This window comes from Ursus arctos, unplaced genomic scaffold (assembly GCF_023065955.2).
Source record: "Ursus arctos isolate Adak ecotype North America unplaced genomic scaffold, UrsArc2.0 scaffold_22, whole genome shotgun sequence".
NCBI lineage: Eukaryota > Metazoa > Chordata > Mammalia > Carnivora > Ursidae > Ursus > Ursus arctos.
In genome coordinates, this window is record NW_026622897.1 from 24,326,085 (window position 1) to 24,353,763 (window position 27,679).

The 27,679-nt window shown below is 50.0% G+C and overlaps 1 protein-coding gene across 1 annotated transcript in view; it reads left to right on the forward strand.

Moving 5' to 3' along the window:
* Positions 1–5,712: 5,712 nt before the first annotated feature.
* ST14 (ST14 transmembrane serine protease matriptase) overlaps positions 5,713–27,679 on the forward strand; it is a 37,562-nt gene continuing 15,595 nt past the window's right edge. Inside the window, exons 1-5 of the mRNA XM_026505391.4 lie at positions 5,713–5,882; positions 25,704–25,863; positions 26,179–26,306; positions 26,550–26,620; positions 27,408–27,565. Coding sequence (XP_026361176.2) covers positions 5,802–5,882; positions 25,704–25,863; positions 26,179–26,306; positions 26,550–26,620; positions 27,408–27,565 — 598 coding nt within the window. The 5' untranslated portion in view covers positions 5,713–5,801. The remainder of the gene's footprint in view (positions 5,883–25,703; positions 25,864–26,178; positions 26,307–26,549; positions 26,621–27,407; positions 27,566–27,679) is intronic.

Here is a 27,679-nt window from a genome sequence, read left to right on the forward strand (position 1 = left end):
TTGCCAATGAGACGCACTTCACAGGAGACTTATTCAAGAGGCAACAAAGAAAGGACACGGGTCACTCTCTGGCTCGAGTAACAGTAGAGGCAGGCAGCTCTGGGGCAGCAGCGGGTAGCGTTACGGGCCTGCAGGATGAGTCTCCCTGGGACGAGCTGGAGTGCTCTCTCCCTGGACGGGAGTGGTGGGCAGGATGGGGGTGGGGCGGGGCTTCCTGAGCAGCCCTGCGCCATGGACTGGACTGGTTCCTGGCTGTCGCCCTCCCTTTTGCCTCTCTGGCCCTTCCAGAGATTCTGTGAACTTCCTGGGAATCTTTTAATAATTTCCTCTTTTTTTTCCCCTCAAATTAGCTCGAGTATTCTGTTTGTAAATTGGCAAGTTGACAAAAACTCCATTAAAAACAAAGTCACTGAACTCTAATGAGGAAATTGTACTTGTGACCTCATTTAACAAAGAAGATAGGGGAAAAAAGAGAAAAACCTGACATGGGAACAAGGACTCTCGGTGTGGGGGAAAAAATACAGACACAAGATAGACTAAGTTCTGTCGATACCCGGTGGTCCTAAACTGGAACTGGAAATACCAAAATGAATTTGTTGGGTATTTTCTCTCTTTAAAAAACTCCTAGCTTTGTCCATCACCCAAAGCCCTAGAAACAGTGACCAACTCAGTAGTAATAAATATCCCTTGTGCCCAGGTGATTGTCTTGAAATACCATTTCTCACTAAGAAAGACACCAGGACGTCTTGAAGAAATGGCCACTTGCATGTCTGTGCAGGGAATGAGTATATGAGAAGAACCTGGAACTCTTATCAGAAAGCAAATAAATGATCAAAGATGAGTAAAGTTGAGTCAAAAGTCACAGCCAATTAGAAGAGGCTCCCATTCGGGTCGCCCGGGCGGCTCAGTCAGTTGTGTCTGACTCTTGGTCTCAGCTAAGTCCTGATCTCAGGGTCACGAGTTTGGGTCCCACGTTGGGCTCGTGCTGGGTGTGGAGCCTACTTTAAAAAAGGAAGAAGAAGAAGAAGAAGAGGCTCCCGTTCCTCAAAGAGAGGACAATTTGAACATCACTAAGCATAAAAATGACAATGAACCAAAACATTATACAAGTGTTTAAAAATCCAAGAATTCATAATAACACAAAAACAAGGCAACAAACACCAATTGGTCCTTTTGGAAGATGTTAGGGAATTAACTATTTTGAAAACCGCTAAATAAAAGGAAAGACTCAGGCCTTTATCCTTGCTTTCCAATACAAACATTACCCCTGGGTCACTGTGTAGGTGGGAAACTTCACCCTACAGAGTATTTCAATCCGTGAATAAATAAGGAATGAAAAATTGAAACGTTACCGTCCACATTTCCTGAATTTAGAGTCTACGTGTGAAGCTGGAAATACAAGAGACGGCCAGATGGAAACACACCACCATGTACGAAGTCATCTTCCCTCCAAAAAAGAAAAAATCGTACTTGAGAAAAGGACGCCTGGGTGGCTCAGTCAGTAGAGCATGTGACGCTTTATCTCAGGGTCGTGAGTTCAAGTCCCACGCCGGGCCTAGAGATTACCTAAAAAGATAAACACATATATAAAATAAAATCTGCCGCTCTGCTGGGAAAGGAGTGTCTCGTAGTGTTTCCTGGGTTCCTAGAACATCACCGCTGATCTCCTAGAGCTAATAAACGCCCCGCACACAGGAAGCACTGAGCGCTATCATGTGAATGTGACAGGCATGCAGAGCATTTAATGCCGCTCCAGATTAAGAGGGAGCGATGCAGGCCGAGACCCTTCTCTACAATCACTGTATCAGGTCAACTTCCTGAGCACGTGCTGTCTGGGACAGAGGGACAAGTGTAACCCTATGGCATTACATTAAACCCATTAGGTCTAGTTCTCATAAAATTATGATGTAGGAGGCAAACGCCCTTATTCTTAAGCTGTACAGGAAGAAACCCAAGAGCAGAGCTGGAGCAAGGGCTTGATATGCTGCTACTCCCCTCAGCTTCACGACTGTCCTCCCTCATTCCTTCTTGCGACGACGTTTGAGGAGCTCTTCCATGGACCAGGGCAATCCAGCGCCCCGTAATGCGAGCTCGGATTGAGGACAGCAGCAATTTCTGGGGGAACCGAGGGAGAAGAAGGGATGTGCATGGAGAAGGTTCTGCAGAGTGATCTTTTAGCTGAATTCGGGTTTCTGCAGGAGAAGGAGAAAAAGGGGGTGGGGTCAAGTGGTCGTGCAGGGGGAAGGCAGAATCACCTGTTGGGTACTAAACAACTCGTGTTCAGAAAGCGCGTTTCTACCTGCCACAGGGAAGGCCTACAGCTGCAGCAGCACAAGAGTGGAAGTGGCACCAGGTGTGTCTGTCAACCCCGTTGTTCCAGAAGATTCGGATACATTCACAGATGGTGGCTCCGCACCTGGCCTGCCCTGCTCTACCCTGTTCGTGCTACACCTCCCTCACAGCCCACACTCCCTGTCTGCAGACTTCTCCTGGCAGGGGCGGGACTGGCCCGCAGGCCTGGCACGGTCTCCTTCAGCGGGGTTTGCCCCCTGTTCTCGCCATCGTGGACCGTATTTTGAGCTGGGGCTGGGTCTACCTGATGTGGCCCCACTCTCTCCCACGTTATCACCAGCTGAAGCCTGTTTTTTGGTGTATGGTCAGGTCCACACTTGTACAAGCTCTAAGTGGCTCTGGCCCCGAGGATGGTGGGCTTAACTGGAGAGGCCTTCGGAGGGGGTCCCAGGGACACAGACCCGACTTCCCCAGTAGACAGAGTCCTGGGGTCAGGATGAGAAAGACTTACCCATGACACGGCGGGCAGCTTTGGAGTGGGAGCGTCTGGGGTTAGCTGGGGGATAATGGAGGCTGTGTGAGTGGGCATGACCCTGTCCTCCGACTGAAATCTGGGTTTGAGTCTGGATTTACCCCTTCAGAGTGTGAGAACCTGGTTAGAGCCTTTAGGCTGCCTGCTCTTGGCCTTCTTTGCTTATAATTTAGGAGTAAAAGCACTTACGTCACATAATATAATTTTATGAGGATTAAACCAAATCGGTTTAACGTAAATGGACACGACACAGTGATCGTAGAGAGGGTCTCGGTCTGCATCGCTTCCTCTTAACTGGAAGCAGACTCAGTGCACTGCACGGGTATTACCTTCAGCAGCACCTTCTGTGTGGGCCTCGCGGGGGCAAGGCACTTCTTAGCACCATGGGCTAAGAGATGATGCCCTAGGAACCTAGGAGGCGACATGAAACACTCCTTCTGCAGGACAACGGCAGATTTTAACACCATGCACGCCGTCTCACTTCCCCTACCTCGGATCCGCCTTACTTTCAATCACCCACACTAGCTGAAGGTTATTGAGTCATTAGTAACCATAGTGCCTACAATGTACCATCAGTGACTATGTCCTGATACGCAGGAAATTATTTTGATATCTTCTAGTTAGCTTTGGAAAGCTTTCTACGGACAGTGGCAGACTTATTTCCGTTTATTAAGTTGACAAGAGCTATTGTGCTGATATGCTATGCTCTGAGACCCAAAGGGGAGTAAGACGCTGACCGAAACGCCAAGAAAAGGTGATAAATTCCATGATAAAGGTACAAGCAGACCTAGTCCAGGTTTAGAAGGAAGGCAAATCTCATGGAGGAGGTAACAGATCAGGGTGGGCTATGAGAACAGCCCTCAACTCTCAGGGGCTTACCATCCCCAAAGCTTGCTTCACATTCACTCTCTGCAGCCAGTACGCCTCAGCAAGCGTCTCTGCTCAAGGCAGCCGCTTCGGATCACAGGGTGAGGGGAGGTCTTACCTCAACACGTACTCACTGGGGAAGAGGGCATGGGGTTGTGTAGTACTTCCTTATACTCCTACCTGGAAGTGGTGTTTACCTCCTCATTGAACAATGCCTTGTCCGCAACTGGCCATATGACCACACCTAACTTCAAAAGGGGAGGGAGTGCAATCCTAGCCCGTGCCCAGAAGGCAGAAAACTAAAAACACCCAGTGAACGATGACAACACACACACATGACTACTGTGCACGATTCTGTGCAGAGACGGGTGTGAAGGAGAAGGGCTTTTCTGTGCACGAGGAGCATTCAGCAGAGGGCACATGTTGGGAAGTCTGTTTGCAGACACTGGGTCCAAACAGGAATGTTGGGAAGCAAGTTTGCAAGGGAAGACGGGTCACACTGTAAGGGCCATGCTAAGGAGGCTGGATTTGATCCAGAAGACAGGGAACGTTTTACAGAAGCTATGGTTTAGGCAGAGTAACTTGACTGCTGTGTCGAGGAGGGATCAGAGGGGAGCAAACTGGAGATGGGAGATCCATTTGCTTCTTACACAAATCCAGGAAAAGGGTGATGAGGGCTTGTATTCAAGGGGTCTTTGAAAGAGGGAGGAAAGAAAGGCTATACGTGTCAGCTCTTAGAAAGACTTGGCCAGATTGGGACTAATTAGATACAAGGTATAAGACGGTGGAGAGTCAACGATAATTCCAAGGTTTTGAGTCTGGGAGACTACTATTACAGCCAGAGGAAAGAGTGGAAGATGGCCAAGTCTGGGAAGGAAGTTGGGGGCTTGTTGATTGCAAAGCAGGGATTTTTATTTTGTTTACTCTTGTTTCCCAGCACCTACAACAGTGCTTAGCATATAATATGTGCTCAGTAATATTTGTTGACTATGTAATACCAGTAGAACACCAATAGAGAAGTTCCCGAGCATGATGTCAATATTAGGAAGGCAGATTTACCCATTTGAAGCCATTAGATGAGATGAGTTGTCAAGAAAGTGTACCGAAAGAAGGGAGGAGGCGGAAGAGACAAGTTTGGGAAACTTGACCTTTAGGGGCCAGAAAGTAGGACCAGAATCCTGGGAAGGCGAGCATTTGGGATGGGATCAATCAGTATGGGAACATGGCAAATAGGTGAGGATCCTGGGAACAGGTAAGATTGCATTTATATATAAATGGTGGAGAAACTGAGTCTCTGATCACCCACCCAGGGAGAGCTGGACACAGACCCCAGTAAGGTCCTAGCAGAGGGGAAGAGGCAGCAACACGAGGAAGGAGGGCAGTGGCTGGAGGGGGAGGCTGGGTCAAGGAGCACAGTTCTGGTTTTTGTTTGGGTTTGGAGGGGTTATAATTGAGACCTAGTCGTGTAACAAGATGGAGAGCCTGCAGATGCTAGCGGGTGGGATTGAAACCATGGCTGGCATCAAGGAGGCGGATGGAAGGGTTGTCTCTCAGCGCCAAGGGTCACTTGTGGGAGAAGAAGAGAGCGGTGGATTCACTTCTGTTGCTGTTAGGTACTCACCTTGGGCACATTACGGGCGGGGCACAGTTAATGCTAATGGCCACCACCAAGCAGGTCGCCGAGTCTTACTTGTCCCTCACCTTCCGGGCCGTGGCCTGCTGTTTCTCTTTTCCCGAGGGGAGGAGGCCGCGCGGGGCTCTGAGCGGGGCGGGAGCGGGCGAGGGGGCGGCTGACCTGGGAAGGGAGAGCGGGCGAGGCGGCCGGGCGGCGGGGCGGGCCCCGGGGAGGCCACACCCTGAAACTACCTGCCCGGGACAGGAAGAGTGAGGGCGAGAGCGACCGCCGGCGGCCGGCACGCCGGGCTGCGACCGGAACTCGGCACGCCCCGCGCCCCCTGCGCCCCAGCGGCCCCGCGCCGCCTGCGCGCCTCGCGCCCCCGTGCGCCCCCGAGCGCCCCGCGCTCTCCGCGTCCCCCGCGCCCCGACGGCGATGGGAGCCAGCCGGCCGCGGGGACCACGCCTCTGAGACTCGCGACCGGCCACCGGGACCATGAATAGCAATCGGGCCCGCAAGGACGGAGGGGGCTCCAGGGACCTCCGCGCGGGACTCAAGTACAGCTCGCGGCCTGAGGTGGGAGAGGGGCGCGCGCTTGGCGTGCGTCGTCGGGGCCCGGGAAGTCGCCCGGAGTGGCCGGGAGCGGGGCGATGCGAGCGGGCGCCGAGGGCCCCGGGCGCTGCCGCGCCGCGCTTTGTCTTGGCAAAGGGAACCGCTCCATTGCCCATTTGTGGCCCGGGCGCTGGCCGGCCCGACAGGTGGAATTTCCTGTTCGGCCGGTGCCTGGCGGACCTCTGGTACCAGCCCTGCCGCGCGCCAGCCGGCCACGGTGGAGGCGGCAACCCTAAGGTCCTTGGAGACGCCGAATCTCTCCCCCGGCCTTCCCGGCCGCTCAGTCCTTTCCCCGACCCGAAAAAAGGGCTCCATCTCGGCTCCTCCATTAACTCCGCGCTGTTAGTGCACGTCTGGAAAGAACCAGGGGTGGAGGCACGGAGTGGGGTGGTTTGGGCCGAGGAAGGGAGGTTCCCAGGGGGCTTTGAAGCCAGAGCCATCCTTGGCCTCTGCGGGAGTTTGCTTTTTTCCTTCCCGGTCAGAAGGCATTAGGCGACCTTTGTAGAGGGCAACTGGGAGACCAGAGCTAAGGTGGTGCTAAGGACTCCAGGGTTGGGCTTGCCTGGGCTTCTCGAAGAGGGGATGGAGCCCTTTGGGAAGGTGAGTCTCTGGGAAGGGATGTGAGAACATGTGTCTTGAGCCTTTTGGAAGATCCCAAAGCTGGCAGCTCTTGTTTGACAGACAAAACAATGAGAGACGTCTTGAAAGATCTCAAGGACGTTAAACCTTAATGCAAAGAGTTGGGAATGGGTTGTTCTTTTATTGAAGGACACACCCACGGGTGGCACCCAGGTGGGACTAGCAACCAGGCCTCTACCTCTGTCCAGCTGGGACCCTGGGTTTCCCAAAATGCCAGCGAACTCCAGCTCACAGCTGACTCTGAGTGGGCGCTGAGAGGCAGGGCTGAGGAGGGAGCGTTCCCCTCTGCAAGTGATGGGGGGCTCTGCACCACCGGCTCTCACTTTCTCTCATGTCCTGGTCCAGGAACACCTGCCCCACATCGTGGCCATTGCTCCACGTTAGGCCAAATTTTGTAGCTCTCTGAAATCAATTCCTTTTCTCCAAGTGGCCTGGTGACTTAGGGAGTTTGCAGAAGACCAGATCCTGGGGCTACTGTGGTTAGCCAGACCCCAAATAGCCACCAAGGCTGCTCTTGTTTTCGCCACATTTCACTTCCTGTGTGGAAGAAAGCACGAACAGGGCAGCCAGCCTGGAGGCTTGGGAATGGGTTCCTGCCGAGCCTCCCTGCTTGAGGCCGGTTCACCCCGATGTGTGCCTTTTATTTTCCCTTCTTGTAACTGCCATGTTTATGAATCCCTGATAATTGCCTGCTGGGGCTCTAGCCTCCTGCCTGCTTAGCAGAGGGCCTGCTGTTTGGTATTTGTTATTTCAGGGCTGTTTTTTTCCCCCCTCAACTTCCCTTTCTGGGATTCATAGTCTTGTCTGTGCTGCCCCTCCAGCCACACTCCCTCTTGACCGGGGGCCAGGCCTGGGGCTCATCTCCGCACTCCTCTCCGAGCCACCACAACAGCCATCTTTCTCTTGTCACCTGCAAGCCCTTGCTTATTTTTCCCCGTGGTCCCTGCTGGTTTTCTTATCTTCTGCGAAGCTCACACGTTCTGTCTTCCATCGGGTTCTCCCCTCCCCCTCTGATTCTGCAATTTTCCTTCACATGGATCACTCTGTCATTTTTCCTGCCAAGCTCCATTGAACCAACTCTGTACCTAATCCCAGGCCACGGACTCTTGGAGGGAGGTTCTCAAAGACGAATAAGATGTGATGGCTTCCCTTAAGGAAATCACAGTCTTGAGAGCCGTGCTTAGAGACATGTGCAAAAATTAGACGTGCTGCAGTGTGTCCTGAGGAAAGTAGCCGACTATGGCCAAAGCGCGTTTCCATTTCTCCAGGAAGTCTTCAGCTGTTCCTTCCCATCCCAGGCCTTAGCAGAAATCTCATTCCCCGGGTCACCTTGCAGTGTTTGCAGTCAGGGTCTGCAGCCTCGGCCTTGACCTGTTCCCTGACCAGGAGGTGCACCTCCTGCCCCTGGTTTTGCCCTGTGTGTCCGCAGAGCCTGGCTGGGTCATACTGAGCCCCACAGGAGGACTCTTGCTTTTGAGTTCCATGTTCTGGCTACTTCCATTCCTGCACGGGTGGCGCAAGGTTGTCTGGAGGTTCTTGTATGTGGCTGCATCCTTCCCAAGGCCGATGACTGTGGGCCTTGCCCCGCCCCAAGCTGTTCCCATCGAGCAGGAAGTGACCATCTGAGTGTTCCCTACTGTCCCCAGGACCCTGACGTACACATTGTGTCTGGGGATTGTGTGAACACTCCCTCCATGATAGCAGGTGTACAAATGCCAATTACTATGGCCAGCAATGAGAACTGAGAAGCCTGCCTCACGGAGTGTCTGGGCCCTCGTTGAATATTTGCTGGAGCTATAAACGTGCTTTGACAACCATTGGTGCCTTCTCAAGTCAGGAGTGTGCTAAGTAGGACTCAGAATCCCCTAGGCATATAGAGACCAGGATTGGGAAATCAGGTGTGGGGGCTGGGCTGTACAGCTCTGGCTCTGCGGGGAGTCATCTCTTTGTGAACTGGTCACACATTCACTCATCCATGGAACAAATATTTATTAGCTACCCACTACTGAGCACGTGCCAGGCACTGGACAGTAACCCTGAGAAAGACCCGGTCAGAGAGCCCCTGCCTGCAGGGAACACTTGGAAGACAGGGAATTAAATTCTGTGTGTATGGGAAGTACTAGATTCCAGAGAAGCCCAGGACCCGCTTAGGAGGCATCCACCTCGGGCTCGAAAGGTCAGGGTAGGGGAATGGGGGCATGTGGTCATCTAGGATGCGGTGGCCTGAGTGGCCGACAGGGAGCCAAGACCCGGTGTCTCCACTTTCCTGGCAGGTGATCTCAGAGATGTTACCTAATGTCTCTAAGCCTCAGTTTCTGTGACTATAAAATGGGGATGACATGTATGTGATAGATTTGTTGCAAGGACGGAAAGGGATACTTTACATCCCAGCCCTTTGTAAGTTACAGCGCGGTGTACGCGTCACACCGGTTGGATTTCTGGGCTGGAAAAGGCCTGGAGACTGGTGTCCAGGCCAACAGGAAGGTGATGTGTATCAGTAGGCATGTGCAGAGGCCAAGAACCCGGGCTGGCGATGGGGCACTGGCCTCCCAGAAGTGCCGGCTGCCCTGCCGAACACAGGCCTCTCTCTGAGGAGTTTTGGGAAATGAGAGCACCTTTATTGGAGCGTCTATGGGAAAGATCCTTCTACGGGAAGGAAATGTGAGCCCACGACCACTGTAACTGCTTCCTCCTTCCCTTCTTCCTCCCCCCTCCCATACAACACAAAACTTTGAAACAACTTCCTTCTTTCTGGGTTCTCTTGAGCGCGTGCCGAGCTCTCTCAGAGGCCCCTGTGCCGGGACGGTGTGTGCAGGGGGTGAGGGGAGAGCAGGGAGGGTGGGCAGTGGGAAATTGGGATGGTTCTTTAGGTGGGGACCCGCCTCCCGGCTGCTGTGAATGAACGGGGAGCCTGCCTACGGCAGGGGACCTCCTTGCACCTCAGTCCTGGGAAGACCTGGACCTTCATGGCTTCATGTAGGAGATGGGGAAACTGAGGCAGAGAAGACAACGCTAGCTTTGTAGCTGCCCAGATCAGAAGCCTGGGGTGTTTAAACCCGTGGGACCATCCACGGTGGATGTGTGTGTGTGGGGGGGGGGTCTGCCCAGAGCCGGCTTGTTTGTTGGTGGCGGCCTCGCATCATCACAGCCTCCCCCACCTGGGCTTCTCATGCTGCGGCCCCAGGGGGCGTGGCTGCCAGTACTGTGGCCGTGGCTGTGGCCATGGCCGTGGCCGGTGGCCGCTGTGGTGCTGGAGTTCCCCTGGCGTCAGTTCCTTCTCTGGCCTCTGGTGCTGTCCAGACTGTTGGCTTGTCTCTCCTAAGAGAGAAAGTCTGTTCTTTGAAGAAGAGAGTGTGACCCAGCCCCTCAGCCCGGGGCCTGAAGATGTTGCTTCTGACATTGTACTTATGCTGCTGGAGTGTTTACGTCATTGCTAGCATTTGGTGAGCATATGCCATGTATTATGTCTCTTAGTATTCTTATTACCCCTTCATAGGTGAGGAAAGTGGAGCACAGAGAGGCTAAGTCACTTGCCTAAGGTCACAGAGTGAAACAGCAGTGGGATTGGAATTTGAAGCCAGGTAGTCTGGCTCTGCTGTGCTCTACTTGGCCTGCTAGTGTCAGACGGTGCGCTCAGGACTGGATGCGTTACTAAGGGTAAGACTTAGTTTGTTTGGGTAGAAACTGGATTTCTCTTCTTAGGATGTTTCTGAGACGCTGGGGGCTTACCATAATTTCGTACATGGGAATGGGAACTTCTGGGCTTCTCTGGGAATTCTCACTCAGGCTGGCGGTGGTGAGAAAGTACTTGGGGTTTGTTCAGAGTTCTCAGACAGTAATTGCCCCTTTTTCTTTGTTAAGAACTTTTCCAGAAGCAGGTCTCTACTAAAAGTTCTGTCTTGGAATCTCATATTTTCAGAATTTGCTTATTCTGTCCAGGCTTAGCAACAGAATCTTTAGTTTCCTTGGGACAGTTGGCAGACTGGTTAAAATCTCGGATCCTTTGTTTCTCTAAGATGGTGACGTTAGTGAAAAGTAGAGCAGAATATGATTACAACCATTTCTACCCATCATTCAATATGTGTATTTCAGTTCATTATCTCTCTCTCTTCTTGCAGCAACTCTAAGGGGAAAAAAGCCCAGTTTACAGATGAGAATACTGAGGCTCAAAAGATTTGCATAATGGCCCAAAGGCAATTAGAGGTATACCAGGGTTCAAACCAAATCTGTGTTGACTTCAAAGCCTAGATCTTAACCGCAAAGCCATTATACAGTTGTATTCCAAAGATGATGGTGATTGATGCGTATCCCCAGCAAAATACTGGAACACGTCATTAAACAGAGAGTGGTGAACACCAGGCGCCAACACAAGTCCACAAAAACCTCTCACACCAAACTCGTCTGGTTTCCCCTTTTGATGAGGTTACTCATCTGGTAGACCAGGAGACTGGCTGGAGATGTGATTTCAACAAGGCTTTGAACAAAATGTAGCTTTATTTATTAATACACATGATTACGATCATAAAGGCAGTTTCGAAATGAAAAAGGTAAAGATTCACCTACCCAAGCCAGCAAATCGGGTTGTTTACATTTTTCATGCCCCCTCACCTGCCTTCCACATGCATATGTTTATCAAGTTCCTTATGGTGGAGACAGTTTGTGTCCTGCGGAATTGCCGTACCGGTCTTCTATCTGCTTGGCCTGCTGGAGGCCCCGGGTATGAAAGACAGTGAAGTCTGGTGGATCTGGGTCTGACTGTGCCTAAGAGGGTCCATTCACAGACCACGGCACTCTATGCCATGGCCTGGGGGCTGCTCCTCCCCCCTTCCTGGGTTCTGGGCCGTTTCTTGTTTACTAACAATTCTGATGGAGTCTTGGAGCATTTGCTTATCAGCTTGGTAGATGACAGCCTCCTGGGAGGGAACGGCCAATACCTCGGATGACTTAATTCTGAGTCAGAAGGACCTGGACAGACTGCATGGTGGGGTGTCAGGAATTGTGTCCACCTGCGTTTGGAGTAAATGCTGTGCTTTCGTGCACCACCCTAATACTGGAAACTAAAACCACCTCCCTCCCACGGCTGGGATGTGAGGAGGAGAGTGAGGAGAAGCGAGCAGGGCACCACGGTAGAGCCAATATTTTGAGTCAGTGGCAAGCTCCGTAAAAGCCAGGCGCGTTCTGTGGCTCCCTAAAATGTAAAGGAAATTCCTCCTTCCCCATTTTTTTTAATTTGGTTATACCCTTTAAAATTATTATTAAAAAGACGAATATATACATATTTAAAGGAAATTTGGATAACTCAGATAAATAAAAAGAATTGAGAAAATGAGGGAAAGTGCCCTAGAAAGGCATTTTAATAATTTGGTATTGCCTATGCATTTTTCTAAAAGAAAAAAGTTGTTTTTTTTCTGAATACAAAAGTTAGGAAGGTTTTTGTTTGTTTGTTTGTATCAAGCAATATAGAAATATGCAAAGTAGAAAGTGAAATTCTTCTGAAATTCTTTCCCCTGGGTTTTATAACCCCTCTAAATAGTTTGGTTTATATTTTCCCACAGTCTTCCCCCCCACAAAGATTGTATTTATTTATTTATTTATTTATTTATTTATTTATTTATTTGAGAGAGAGAGAGGCAGAGCGAGAGCATGAGCAGGGGAGGGGCAGAAGGAGAGGGACAAGCAGACAGGGGGCCTGATTCTGGGCTTGATCATGAGCTGGTCCTAAGGCAGACGCTTAACTCACTGAGCCAACCAGACGCCCCTCTCCCAGTCTTTTATGCACGGACTAGTACCTAAGTGCATGTTGATATATATGTGACATGTATTCTGCCCAAAACAGAATCATAATGTAATTCCTATTCTGTAGCTAAAGCCATGGTTGTAATCAATTAATGCGTCAAACATTCTTATTTATTTATTTAAAAAGATTTTATGTATTTATTTATTTGAGAGAAAGAGGATGAGGTGGGGGGAGGGGTGGCTGCGGAGCTGCAGAGGGAGAGGGAGAAGCATACTCCCTGCTGAGCAGGGAGCCCTACGCAGGGCTGAATCCCAGGACCCCGGGATCATGACCTGAGCCAAAAGGCAGATGCTTAACCCACTGAGCCACTCAGGCGCCCCTGGGTCAAACATTTAACTGTGTTAACCCATCTGGGATTGTGGAACAAGACAGCCCATTTCTCCTTTCCTTAAAGAGCAGGTGGTTGACCTTGAGACAGTGAGAGGCTGGGACTGGGGGGTACTTGGGGTACTAGCAAACCCTTGGGAAGTTATCTGACTAAAACAGAGGAGGAGGGGCCCTCCTTGGGCACCTCTCAGAGGAGACACCAGAGTTGAGTTTAGAGGGATGGCAAGTGCCTATATATCTTGGCCTTTTTTTTTTTTCCATTTAACATTGTATCTTAGAGTTTTTCATGGTATTACCTACCCTTTGAAAATCGATTTTCTGTTGCTGCATAAGCTTTCAGCAAGTGGATTTATCATCGTTTATTATTATTTATTTTTATTATTTGGATGTGCTAATGGAATGTGTTACTGGATGATTAATGGAAATAGAGCCATGGAGATAGGGGAGGTAATTGACAAACAGCCCCTGTGGAGACCGCACTGGTCCCATGTTTGAATTATGCTGTTGAATTCTGGGCATCGTGTCTTCCTGGGAATATTGTTACCTGTGAGGTTGGAGACGGCCAGAGGTTTAGAAAACACATCGTTTGAATCATTGAGTGGAACGTGTTTAGCCAGATCAGCGGCGGACTCAGAGCTTGACTGCCGACTTGGAGTCTTTCAGGCGCTGTCCGGGGCGGGAGCTCTCTGGCTGGTCCTATTGCACGACGACTAATATACAGCGGTTATTGTGATGCGGATCACATTGGTGTGACCAGAGAGCTTCCTAAGACTGGCAAGAAAGGAAAATACTATCCCCCCCCCCCACTCCTTTCCAAAGGATGGCCAGGGGGAGGACCGGAGGAGATATGACCGTGTCTACAGTCCATCCCAGCTCTAGGAATGTGATTCCAAGCACACCCTTTGCAGTCTTCACCTCTTTCCTGTCCTTCTGCTTGCACCACAGGGATTCTGGCTCCCGAGTGTGGACTTGGGCCTCCAGGCGCCTTCCCTTCAGGGCCGCGCTTTCTTGTTTGCTTATCCAGGTCTCTCACTCACAATGACCCTTCGGTTTATTACTCTATAAACGTGCCTGAGCGAGGCTTTGGGAATCTAGTTGGTTCCAGGAAGCGGGTGGGCTTGGGGCTTTCTCACTAACTTCTGCAGATCCCTGGGTCCGCCGAGGCAGCTGTTAAAAAGGGTGCACGGAAAAGCTGTTAGACCGCGGTGCCTGCGTGGAATACTACTCAGCAGTAAAAGGCATGAGCTCCTGGCGCCTACGATGACTCAAATGATTCTCCAGGGAATTCTGCGGAGTGAAAGAAGCCAGCAATCTTAAAAGATTATATGCTGGATGATTCATTTATAGAACATTTTTGAATGGACGATTTTCGAATGGGAGGATGGAGCCGCGGGGAGGGGGCAGGGAGGAGGGGGCGTTGCTACAGAAGGGTGGCGGCCGCAGGACCTACGCCTATGATCAATTACGTGGAACTTAATACCCGCACACATCAAGGAATACGAGTAGAATGAGAAACCTCCATCACTGGATTATATCGGTGTTGTGGTATTATGATACAGTTTTACAAAAGTTACCGTTGGGGGAAACTGGGCAGAGTGTACAAGGGATCTCTCCTTGTGTTATTTCTTATCGAGGCACGTGAACCTAGTTCTCTCAATAAAAAATGCAGTAAATGAAAAAAGCACCAGCCTGTGAAATAAGAATGTGGGTTCAGCGAAAAGTCCAGGAAAAGAATGAAAAGAGTTACATGGCACTGCCCTCACCTCTCAGCTCTCTTGTTTCATTTCGGGTGTAATCTCTGGTTGTGCTGCTGCTGGCAGACGCCATCTGCTTCCCGAATTCGGGGACTGGGGGCAGGAGGGGTGAGAGCGGCCGCGGCTGGAAGACGATCTCAGGAGAATAAGGACGCGGCCCAGGCAGACGAGGAGGATGAAGAGCCAGGGGTAGGGCAGGGGCTGCTGGTGGAGTTCTCTCCCACCTGATCTGGAAGCAGAGGGGGAATTCTCAGGTTCAATTAGAAAAGTGATTGAGTCCTGGGGGGGAACGTTTAATTGAAGACGAGGAGAGGAAGAGGCTGGGAGAGTCCACACTTAGGTGGGGCTGCCCAAAGCAGGTGGCCAGGCCAAGGCTGACACCAGAGAGCTTGGGAGGCTGTCAACAGAACCCTGGGGTGTGGACTGACTATTCTCTCCCCTTCCAGGTAGATGAAGGTACCTTGGGGATATGAGTCTGGAAACTCTCCTGGGCCCTGGCACCTGGGAGATTCCCAGCTTGCCATGGGTAGGCTCCCCAAGAGTGGAAAGAGAGGTCCCTCAATCAATCAACCACCCAGTCAAGAGCTACCTCTGGCCGAGGTCATGGAGGGGGTTGGGGAGAGAAGCAGTATGAAGAAGAAACGGGGGTACCCTGACCCCCTAGGACTGCCTGGTCTTAGCATGGCAATGGGGTATGACTGATGCCAAGGGGTGGTACAGATCATAAGGGAGGTGAGGTTCCAAGAGAAAGTACTGTGGTGAAGGTGGCCTATGCAAGTTGCCTGGAGGGGCAGAGCCTTGGGCTGTGTTTTCAAGGGCAGGTGAGTTTGGTAGGTGGTGAGGAGAGCAGAGCCATTCTAAGTGGGCAGGATGGGAGCAGCTTCCCAGCTCCTTACAGGTGTGGGGGCCTCCTGGTTGAGGGGCAAGGTCAGAGGTGGGAGGAGTCAGCACTCCTAGACCAGTGTTGGAGGGGTGGAAATGCATATATAGTGTTGGGCAAGCCCTCTCACCGCTTGGGCCCCAGAAACCGGTTTTGTCATAGGTAGAGTTTTACAGAGTGTTCTTTAAGGCAGTTCCTCTCTGCACTCCAGTGTGCTTGTCTGTACACTGGGGGAGAAGGGGTGATAGCTGACCCCCTTGAGAGGCAGCAGGGTGTCCACCCCTTGGGATCAGGAATTCCACCCTGCCACTTTTTAGCTCTCTGGGTTACCTATCCTTTACTAAGCATTTCCTCATCTGGAAATGAAACCTAGTTGTAGGAATTAAAGATAATCTGTATTTAAAATGCCTAACATGGCACAAAGATGCACAGAAATCATGAATATGTTTGTGGTGGCCTTTTCCTCCCTCCCGGAGCTGTGAGGCACGCGGACGATGGGGGTGAGAGCCCTGGTAACCATCAGGGCATCCCCAGAGCCTCCGTGGGTTTTGGCCTCTTTCTTATTGCTGCCCAGGAAGGCCGTCGGTTAGGTGTCTAACTCCGTGGCTTGGAAACCTGTCACAGACCTTCAGGGCAGTGTTCAAGGAGTAGTCTGGACACCCTCTGGGTCCTGAGGCTACTTGAGCCAGTCTGTTTATTATTTTATTATTTTGAGGTTCTGCAAAAAATTGCATTCAAAATGGATTTTTAAAAAGACTTATTTATTTACTTGAGAGGGGGAGGAAGGGGCAGAGGGAGCGGGAAAGGGAATCTCCAAGTGGACTCCCTGCTGAGTACAGAGCGGATGCAGGCTCCATCCCAGGACCCCCCCCCACCCCCAGATCATGAACTGAGCCGAAATCAAGAGGCAGCTGCTCAATGGACTGAGCCACCCAGGCGCCCCTGAAATGGATTTTAATGTTTTAAAAAATGTTTTGGAAATGACGGGAAAGTTGACGTGTAGATGGAAGCCTAGAATGTAAGTTGATGGCAGACTTGATGTCTTTGCTAGGTGAGTTGCCTTTAGGCTGTGAGAGGGTGCAGAGGTCCCTAGGAGGGCTCTCTTCTCTCCCCCAGGCCAGTCCCTGCCTTCCTCAGAGGAGAGGAGGGGAGGTGTGGGAGCTGGGACAGGAGCATGAGTCCTTCCTGGTGCTTTTGATCAGGGGCGAGTGGCAAGACGGCAGGGGACACGGGCTACCTTTGAGGCTGCACGGTTGTTTTGTTTATTTCATTGTAATGTTTTGAACTTGAACTCCAGGTGTTTGACCAGACCAGAGGGAGGAATGGGCCTTGGTCGCTTTAGGCAGGTGGATGGACTGTGGGTGGAGAAATGAGAATCGAAGGGCGAGAGTAGGGAGGCCTCTGTCATTAGCAGGAGTCAACTAATTATGTTTTACAACACCTCTACTTAGGAGGCTGTAAGGGGTTATTAACCCACTTTTTAGAGGGGAAAACTGAGGCACAGTGAGACATATTTGCCCTGTGGCTCAGAGTTCTCAGGCCTGACCCCTCATCCACGTGATATCCAACCCAACCCCTCGAAAAGGAAAGAAGGGATTTGGATCTGGTGGTCCTGCCCTCAGTCTGTTTTCTGTTCCCTTATGGGGTCTTGCTGCAGGGGTCCCGGGCTTGCAGCTGAGTGGGCAGGGTCTGGGCGGTGCAGGGAGCTGGGAAGCGGACACAGTGTGACGCTTGCAGCAGCCAGATACTGGCTGTGAGAAGACTGCTGAGTTTCTGTGCAGACAGAGCGCCCACGGTGGCTGAGTCAGGCCCCGGGGGACTTTCCTTCCTGCTCTGACCAGGTGGACAGAGTTGTGGCTTACTTCCTTCAGTAGAAACCGTGAGCTGTGGGTCAGCTTTTTGCTCCCCTACATGGCTTGGGGTCACAGATACACGGGTAATTCTGGATCCTCCTTGAGGCTCTGAAGCCTCACCGGTTTTCCAGCAGCTGCTTCTGGTGGGGCAGCTGAGGAAAGGGATGGGGTCAAAGGGCGAGGGTGAGAGGGTTGGGCACCAAAAAGTGGAAGGGTTTAGGGAGTCTGCCACTGCTGAGCCGGCTTTGGCTGGGAGTGCGCCTCTCTGAGGAGCTCGGGTCGCAGCCTCAGGGACTTTGGGGTGATGCTGATGGCCTGTTCTGGGACCCTCTTGTGGGAGGGTCCCCGGGCGAGAAGCAGAGCCCGGCCCGTAGAGCAGGTTCCTTGCACGCTGGTGGTGAAAAATCGGGCGGGTGAAACTCAACCTCGCGGGCCCCTCTCACAGCGATGGCAAGTGGGCGAGCCAGGCAGGCAGCCTCTGGGAAATGGCAGGTGGCGTTTCTCGAACTGTCCGGGGTCTTGTTAAACTTGCAGATCCCAGGGCCCTGCCCCTGACCTCCCGCATCAGAGAGGGGCTTGGGAATCTGGATGCCGGGCAAGCACTGTGTTTGCTTTATTTTATTCGTTTATGATTTTTCATGACCTGACAAGCCTGGGAAATGCTGAAGTGGTATGACCATGGGAACCGGAGCCTCTCGTGGGTTTCTTGAGACTCTAGCTTCTGTGGGATCGATTGCCTCAGTGTGGTGAGTGGGTGGAGGATTTCACTGTGGGCTTTCTTTCCCTTCTCATTTGTCCCCTCGGTCATCCCGTGATGAACAAATCAAGTGTCCACTCTGTGCTGGTCGCTGGGAAGTCTCTGCCCTCAGGGAGCCTGTGCATGGGCTGGCCGTTCTCTGTCCACAGCGGCCGAGTTTGGAGAGAGCCCAGCTAAGCAGGGACCCACCTCCCTTCCTAATCAGCAATGGGAAAAAGAGGCCTGTCTCCAGGGTCACCTTTGGTGGGTCGGTTCTGTGCACGTGTGTGCTCAGCATCGCCCAGGATGACCAGTACAGTGCTAGTGTCTGGAGGTCATCCCCTGCTCTGTTGTCCCAGGTGACTTTGCACCGTGCTGTGTTTCTGGGGACTTTGGCCAGGATCGGACTTGAACTGGCATCCCAGGGGCCCCGGGGAGTGATGCTGGCTTTGTCTTGCTCCTTGCAAAGGAGGGCTTCTTCGAGTGCTACAGAATACCTCCTCACCTTGGAAAACCATTACAGAGGCTCCTACTGTGCTTTCCTGTTCGAACAATCTGACGGATGTTGCACGACTGTGCTGGTGGTGATGACATCTCAGAATTGGGACCCATCTCATCTGGTGGTGGGTACACTAGCCACGGAAGCTGGAGGGGGAGAGCATCTGCCACAAGTTAGCGACAGAGCTGGCGGTGTCACATGAAGCCAGCCACCCTTGTCCTCGTCTCAGGTCGGAGCAAAACACCTGTGTCTCCAGCCAGTGACATCACCTCTGCCCTTGATCTTGACCTTCAGCAGCAGAAGCAGATTACCAGTTGTTGTGTCATGTCATCCCAGGACTCCGAGTGACTTCTTCGGTGTTTAGTTTCCTATCCGGCCTTCCCATCAGGTCCCACCCAGCTGTAGCCAAATGAGGAACAAACTTCAAAAAAACAAAACAAAACAAAAAAAGTCTGGCATGAAGATTAATTCTGTTTTTCCCCATCCGCTCTGATTGAAATCTTGGGTAGATTTTTGGATAGTCAGTGTTATTTTTGCTGTTTACAAATATACACACTTCCAGTTGCTTTTCTCTAGTGAAGAGCACATTCTGAGCTACCAATGGCAAGTTCTGGCTTTGGATTTGCTTCTCCCTGGAGCCCGTGGGAGGGTGGGACCTGGAGAATTGGAGCTGGTGACAGGGGACCCAGGAGAAGATTCCTTTCAAAGTGGAGGATTTTTTGGTTGATTTGGACACTAGGTTTTGTTTGCTTAGCATTTAGCTTTCAGTTCTGGTGATTTTTTTACTTGATGGGAGTCAGGTGACTGTAAGAGTCTTTCCTATATCATCAAATACCTTTTGTAAGTCATTTTCCTTGGACAGTCCCTGGATTTCTGGACTGCACCCCCTGTTTCCTCCAGAAAGTTGGATGGAAATGGTGGTAATCTGATCTTGTCCCTGCAACCTGCCCCTCGGGTTTTCCTTTGTATGCTCCACGCCCTTTATGTGCATCTGTCCTTGGGGAAGTCATTCTTTGCTCTCTCGACTGAGCTGGCCTTGAGCCATCCTGTTTCTGGGGACTCTGGCCGGTGGGAATTGGCCGCCAGAGTTACGTGGCCTCTATCTCTCTTCATGATAAGCAATCACCTGGCTTCACGGCACTGAGATTTTGTGTGCACCTGCTGATGTGTTTACTTTTATGAAAGAGAGAAAGGAGAGGCAGAAACAGGCACTGGCATACTTTGTCTTCCGTTGGCTTTATGGCCCTGCAGAGAGATTGGTATATGTGGAGAGATGGTTATGTATACAGTTAAGACCTGCTGGATGGGAGCTTCTTCCACGTGCAGGCCTGAAACCCCATGTGGGGTTGGAAGGACATGGCTCTTGTCTCGACTTTGCTGCTTTACTGACCTCACTGCCTTTGCGACTTTGGACAGGTCACTCCCTCTTTGTCAGCCTCAGTTTCCTTATCAATAAGGTGACTGGGTTAGGCAGGATGATCTTTAATATGCCTAAGAATGGAACCTAAGACTGCCTAAGAATAGAGTAGGGTTATAAAAGGAAGCAGTCTAGTTATTGATTAAACAGCATATCTGGGCTGAGTGGAGCCCCAGAATTCATGTTGCAGGGATAACCAAGGCCCTGCCATTGGCAGCCCCAATGCTGACAGCTTTGCTCTACAGCAGGGCTGGGGTTTTTTTTAGTTTTTAAGTAAGCTCTGTCCCCAACATGGGGCTTGAACTCGCGACCCTGAGATCAAGAGTTGCATGCTCTACCAACCGCCAGTCAGGCGCCCCCTGGACAACTGATTTTTGATAAAGGTGAAAAGGCAACTCAGTAGGCAAAGGATGGTCTGTGCATCAAATTATAGTGGAACAATTGGATATCCATATGAAAAAAGAAAGGAAGAAACAAAGAAAGAAAGAGACCTTTCACTAGGCCTTGCACCAGATAAAATTTTTTTAAATTCAAAATGGGTTATAGGTCCAAATGTAAACCGAGAACTGTTGGAAGAAAATATGGGAGAAAATCTTTGTTGTTTTGGATTAGGCAAAGATTTCTTAGATACAGCACCAAAATCACAGTCCATAAAAGAAAAACTTGACAAATTGAATTTTGTCAAAATGAAAATCTCTTCTTCAAAAGACCCTGTTAAGAGAATGAAAATATATGCCACAGACTAGGAGAAAATCTTTGCAAATTACGTATCTGTTAAAAGACTTGTATCCAGAATATATGGAAAGAACTTTTAAAACTCAGTAATGTGAAGATAAGCCGACCAATTTTAAAAACTAGGGAAAAGATTTGAAAAGACACTTCTCCAAAGAAGACAAACAGATGGCAATTTAAGCACATGAAAAGATGCTCAACATCATTAGTCATCAGGGAAAAGCAACTTAAGAGCACAGTGAGATACCACTCTATATCTATTAGAATGGCTAAAATGAAAAAGATTGACCATACCAAATGTTGGATAGGATGTGGACAATGGGGAGTCCTCGTATGCTTCTGAGGGGAATGTAAAATGATACAGTCGCTTTGGGAAACAGTTTGGCGGCTTCTTACAAAGTTAAAAATACACCTGTCCTGCAAACTTGCTATCCCACTCATAGGTATCTATCCAAGAGAAGTGAAAGCATATGCCAATATGAGGATTTGTACAGGAATGTTTATAGCAGCTTTATTTGGAATAGCCTCAAATTAGAAACCCCAAATGTTCATCAACAGATGAATAGGTAAACAAATCATCGTATATCCATATAATGGGACACTACCCAAGAATAGAAACGAATGCACTGTTAACGTAATAAACCTAATATGATGGATGAATCTCAAAATATTGTGCTGAGTCAAAGAAGCCAGACGATAAGGAGTACATGCTGTATAATTCCATTTCTATAACGTTCTAGAACAAAGCAGATTAGTGTTTACTGATAGGAAGCAGGTGAGTGGTTACTTTGGGACTGGAAAAGGAATCAGGGAGGAATGGGAGAGAAGGGCCAAGAGGAAACTTTTGAAGATGATGGATATGTTTATTCTCTTGGTTGTGATGATGGCTTCATGGGTATAGATATCTGCAAAAATTGCACACTTCAAATACATACAGTTTATGTCAACTCTATGTCAGTGAAGCTATTTTTAAAATTGCATAGAAGGTTCACAAGAGTAAATTAAAAAAATCCCAGAATAGAACCAAATGACAAAGAAATGTAAAATATGAGAGGGGGAAAAATACCAGGGAGAGATGCAAAGGATCTCCTCTATCCTTGGTGTCCTGAAATTTCATCGTGATATATTTAGTTAAGCATGCTTTTTCATTTATCTTTCTTACTATTCAATGAGCCCTTTGAATTTAAAGATATCTGCCTCTCTTTAGCTCTTGGAAATATTCTTACAGTATTCTTTAATAATATCCTCTCCCAGGTTCAGGAATTGGGCTCAGGCTATGAGACAGAGGAGAGCTAGGGAAGGGCATTGTTAGAAATCCCCAGATCCCCACTTTGATCCCAAACAAACATTCCCCTACCCCCCAACCCCCCATAGGGATGGGAAATTGATTTCTCTAGACTTAAGGACACTAGGTACAGAGAGGAAGGCTGTAGTGAGGGGTGAAAAATAGTCAAGGGCCTATTCTCTTACATGTTTCAGAATGCTAGTGGCTGGGTGTGAATCACTCTATCCAGGAGATTAGAAAATTATTCTCTGGAGCAATTAAACCATCCCATAGAAAAGATAGACAAAGCTTAACAATTGGGAGTGCCTAGTAAAAAAAACCTGGCTAGCCACTTAATTATAGCCTACAGCAAAGCCACTTGTGGCAAACCACGCACACAGAGGTTCCAAACTGCCTTTAGGACCTCATTCCTAAACATGAATGAACAACCAAACACCCTGAGGCATTTAAGAAAAGTTTTCAACATGAAAAAGGAAACCAAAAACAGAAAAAAGGCACTCAATAGCGATATAAAGATGAGAAGATTTTGCATCCAAAATTCAGAGAACAAGAAAGAGGAAAATTCAGAGAACAAGAAAGAACTCTTGGAAATGAGTTAACAGCAGAAATGAAAAATTCATTGAAAAAGTTAAAAAAAAATGAGGGGGGGTGCCTGGCTGGCCCAGTTGGTAGAACTTGTGACTCTTGATCTTGGGGTCATGTGTTTGAGCCCCATGTTGGGTGTAGAGATTACTTTTAAAAAACCCTAAAAAACAATGAGATGGAGAATAGCAGAGAAAGTATAAGCAGAGAATCAATATAATAGGAATTGCAGAAAGACTAGAGAAAATGAAGTGGAAGACATAATTTAAGAAAAAATACAGGCATACTTTGGAGGTATTGTGGGTTCACTGCAATAAAGCAAATGTCACAATAAAGCAAGTCGAATGAATTTGTTTCCCAGTGCTTATAAAAGTTATGTTTACACTGTCCTGTTGTCTATTAAGTGTACATCATGTCTAAAAAACAATGTACATACCTGAATTTAAAAATACTCTATCACTAATAAATGTCAAACATCATCTGAGCTTTCAGTGAGTAATCATCACTGATCACAGATCACCATAATGGATATGATAATAATGAAAAAGTTTGAAATATTGCAAGAATTAGCAAAATGTGATACAGAAACTGGAAGTGAGCAAATGCTGTTGAAAAAATGGCACTGATAGCCTTGCTTGACACACAGTGCCACAAACCTCCAATTTGTAAAAAGTGCATTATCCGTGAGGTACAATAAAGCAAAGCATGATAACACAAGGTAGGCCTGTACAAGAAAGTTTCCCAGACTGAAAGATATGAATTTCCAAATTCAAAGGGGAGGTGGAGAGAGCTCAGCATAATGAAATTTAAAGACCCAATTCAAAGTACATCCTCAAGGCTTTCGGAGAGGGATAACAAATTATGAATAACAAATAATGGATTTGTACTGTTATCTTACTTTTCAAAAGCAAAATTGAAAGCTAAAAAACAATAGAGCCTTCAAAATTTTAAGTGACAATTACTTGAAACTTATAGTTCTGTACCCAGCTAAACTATCAGCAAATGCGTGTACAGAGTTAAGGTACTCCGAAACATGCAAAGTCTCAAAAATTTTCCCTCTTGGGAAGCTGCTGAAGTATGTATTCCACCAAAATGAAGTAAGCCAAGAAAGATGAAGAGATGGAATCCAGGAAACAGGGGTTTTAACACAAGAGGGAGAGGAAGGAAATTCCCAGGGTGATACTGAAGGAAGTTCCAGACAACAGCTCTAGGAAAGGGCAGAGGGTTCTAGGAGGGAAGCTTCTAGGAAAAAAGGAAGTGGGAGGTTATTTGACAGACTTTATATGTGGAAGATAGAAGAGTATTACAGAGCTCTTAGATTGTATAGAAAGACCTGGGTATATGTTAAAAAGAAACCCAAGTAAATGAATTTTGCAGCAAGAGAAACAAATTAGTTGTACTGGGAAAGAAACAATAGTGAACAATATTTTCAAAGAGTAGTACAGTTGACCTCTGAATAACACAGGTTTGAATTGTGTGGTCCCACTTATATGCGTTTTTTTTTTTTTATAAATACAGTTTAGTACTATAAATGTATTTTCTCTTATGATTTTCTTAACATTTTCTTTTCTCTAGCTTACCTTATTGTACAGTGTATAATACATATAACATACAAAATACGTGTTAATTAATCAGTAAGCCTTCTGGTCAATAGTGGGCTATGAGTAGTTTTGGGGGAGTCAAAAGTTACATGTGGATTTTTGATTGTGTAGGGGGGTCGATACCCCTAACCCTCCAAGGGTCAACTGTAATGAAAATATGGAGCATGGATATAATTTAAAAAAAAAACAACCCAACACTTTAGCCCTATAACTATTGGGAGGATGGGCGAGACAGAGAGAAAGAAGGATCTTAAAATTCACATTATCATAATAGGAAGTCAGGTGCTTATATTTTAAATAGATGAATCAAGAGAGAGTGGTATTGGCTTATTATTTAGAAATATGGAGATAAATTCCACAATAAGCAGATCATGAAAGCATTTTAAGTGGTCGTCTCTGGGCTGTGTTTCTTTCCTTTTTAAAAATTTCCTTTATTGAGATACGGTTGACGTGGAACACTGTGTAAGGTATAGAACATGTTGATTTGATATATTTATATATTGCGGTATGATGACTAAAGTAGAGCTAGCTATGGGGTGTGTTTGTGTATGCAATATTAAAGTCACAAAAATAACCAATTATGAAACAGAAATAGGAGTAGCCAGGGTGGCAGGAATGGGGAGACTCTTAGAATGGTGACGTTAATAGATGATGTTTCAATGTGACAACTCGAGAAATGTCAGTTCAAGCACTTCGTTGAGAGCATGAGGAGGACACCGGAAGAACCACGTCTGGAAACTGTTAAAATGGCCGCGTCTGTGAATTTGGGGGTGGGGGCTGTGGCTGTGATCACATCCCCTTTCGGAGTGGGTCTGAGGTAGTTAAAGCTGAAAGGGCAGAGCTCCCCTCCGGGGTTTAGGGCAGACGGAGGGTGTGTCATAGTGCCGAGCAGTTCAACTCTCTGTCATTACCTGCCAGTAGACACCCCACCTGCCACATTCATACTCCTCTCTTCCTGGAGAGCCCCTGACTGGGAGGAGCCTCGGTAAGCTGCCGTCCTGTGTGCTGGAAGTTTTGCTTTTCCCGCTCTCAGGGTGAGACTGGGTGTGGATTCCAGTAGAGACCTGGCCTCATGTCACCTTGAGATTCCGGCCTGGGACACTTGCGGGGAGGAACAGAGTGGCTGGTTGGGTCCACAGTGGCATGGCAGCGCTGCCCCGGTTTACTGCCTTTTGACTTTGGGCTGGTTAAACATTGTCAGAGCAAGGCCGCTGGGTGGGGTGTACGGTTTCCGTGCGGCCCATAGGCTCCCCCCCCCCCCATGACCAGTGGGGACTGAAGCTGGCAGGGGCTCTCTGCACCACACCCCAGGGCTGGGTCAGCTCGGGCGGGGCTGCCTGGGGACGCTGACAGGTGGTGGCCAGTCACAGCCCCGGGCTCGGCCCCCTCTCCCCACACACGGGCATCCACCTGCGTCAAAGATGATTCACTGCAGTGGAGAAGCCTCCATGACCGGCTTTAGGCAGCCCGCTTGTTTCGTTTTCATTTAAACTGTCAGTTCGTAAGCAATAGTGCGTGGTGCTGCCCAGACCCGGGGATGCATGGATGAGAAGGCCTCTTCTCGATTCTCCTTGCTTTTCTCTCCAGGCTGGGCCTTGCAGAGGGTAAACAGTCTCCCCCGAGCAGGGCCGGGGAGGCTGTCGAGGTGAGAGTGTCTGAGCTGCCTTGCGTCTCTCTGTTCAGAGCATGAACGGCGTGGAGGAAGGCGTGGAGTTCCTGCCGGTCAACAACACGAAGAAGGTTGAGAAGCGGGGCCCGAAGCGTTGGGTGGTGCTGGTGGCCGTGCTGGTCGGTTTACTCTTGCTCTCTGTCGTGGCTTGTGTCCTGGTGTGGCACTTCCAGTGTGAGTAAAGCCAGGGCTTGGCTCTGGGGCGGGTGATTTGGGGGTGGCTGTACCTCCTCTCTCAGGGGACAGATGCGGGGCCTACCGGTTGCGGGGCACACGAGGGAGAGAACGGAGTGTTCGGCTGGGGGCAGGGTCCAGGGCTCTGTGTCCCCAGGCTCTTTCAAGCCACAGGAAGGCGTGTTGGCCCAGAGGCTCATGTGTCCACCGGCGCCTCCTGGCGTTCGCTCCCCGGGGGTTGCTGAGGGCAGCTTGAGGACAACGGGGGCCCAGCGTCGCTTCCTCTGACCACCCTCCTTCTCTGGTCTCCCACAGACCGGAACGTGCGGGTTCAGAAGGTCTTCAATGGCTACCTGAGGATCACAAACGAGAAGTTTCTGGATGCCTATGAGAACTCCAACTCCACAGAGTTTGCAAACCTGGCCAACAAAGTGAAAGAAGCGGTGAGTCCGGCCGCTGGGCAGGGAGCCCTGTCCCTGCTGTCTGCCCTGGCACTCCCACCCTCACCCGGGGCCGAGAGGACACGGCTCCCTTTCCCCCCAGATCCCTGGGCTGGCAGGTGGCATGGGCTTCCAGGCTCCTGGGGAGGGGGCGCCCTGGTCCCCGGAGGGAGGGAGCGGCGCGGGCCGGGGCCGGGGCTTGTTGCCGCTCTCCGGCCTGCCGTGAGCCTTCCCTCCTTCCCTCAGCTGAAGCTGCTGTACAGAGGGGTGCCCTCCCTGGGCCCCTACCACAAGGAGTCGGCCGTGACTGCCTTCAGGTGGGTGCTGGGGAGGAGGCTGGGGGGATCGGTGCCGTGTGGTGGGGGTGCAGAGAGTTCAGACTGTGGGACGATGAAGCCACGAGGTCTGGCTTGGGGAGCAGGGCGCCGGGCCCCGTTCTTCCCTCAGCGCTCGCTGCGTCCTGCTGTCTCCCAGGCAGGGGTAACCACAGGGGCGTTGCCGGGGTGATGCGGGCCAGTGCAGGTGGCGCGTCTGCCACAGAAACCACTCAGTGATGGTGGTGACCGTTTGTTACTTTTCCAGATTTGGCTTTGGAAGGCTTCAGTGAGTCTTCATATTTTCCTTGCTCAACCAGCCTTCGACATGCTTTTTTAAAAATAGACTTTATCTCAAAAGTGCTTTTGATTTTGTTAGTTTAATTTAGTCCTTATGAATGCCGTGTGGCAGGTGGCATTCTCGTCCCCTCTCCGAGATGAGGGGATGGACTTGAGAATTTGTTACTCGGTGTGCCCGAGCTAGGGGGAGAGGTGAGTCCACCACCCAAGGCTGCTTTCCCACTCCTAAACCCGAGCCGGCCCTGGAACGCGTCTGGTTGGGCGTGAGACTGAGAGTAGGGGGTAAAGGGGCAAGATCTCTGGCTTAAGGGATCAAAAGGTGGTGAAGCATAAAAGAATCTGGGGTGGGCCCCTGCCTGGAGGAAGGGCTCTTGGGGGGCCTGAGCCGTCCCATCTGTGCCTGGCATCTGGGAGAGTGTGGGGACAGGTGGGATGCCCAGTGGGCCCCCCCCCCGCCACGCCGCGCCTCAGGCTCACCCCTCTCCCCCAGCGAGGGCAGCATCATCGCCTACTACTGGTCCGAGTTCAGCATCCCCACGTACCTGGTGGAGGAGGCCGAGCGCGCCATGGCTGAGGAGCGTGTGGTCACCCTGCCTCCCCGTGCCCGCACCTTCAGCTCCTTCGTGCTCACCTCCGTGGTGGCCTTTCGTGAGTACAGGGACACAAGGGTGGGCATTTGTTGGGCCCATCTTTGGTGGAGCAGGGCCAGGCCCTGGACCGTTGGGGAAACAGCACTCCCGAGCCAGTGCACCTGCTGGCCCG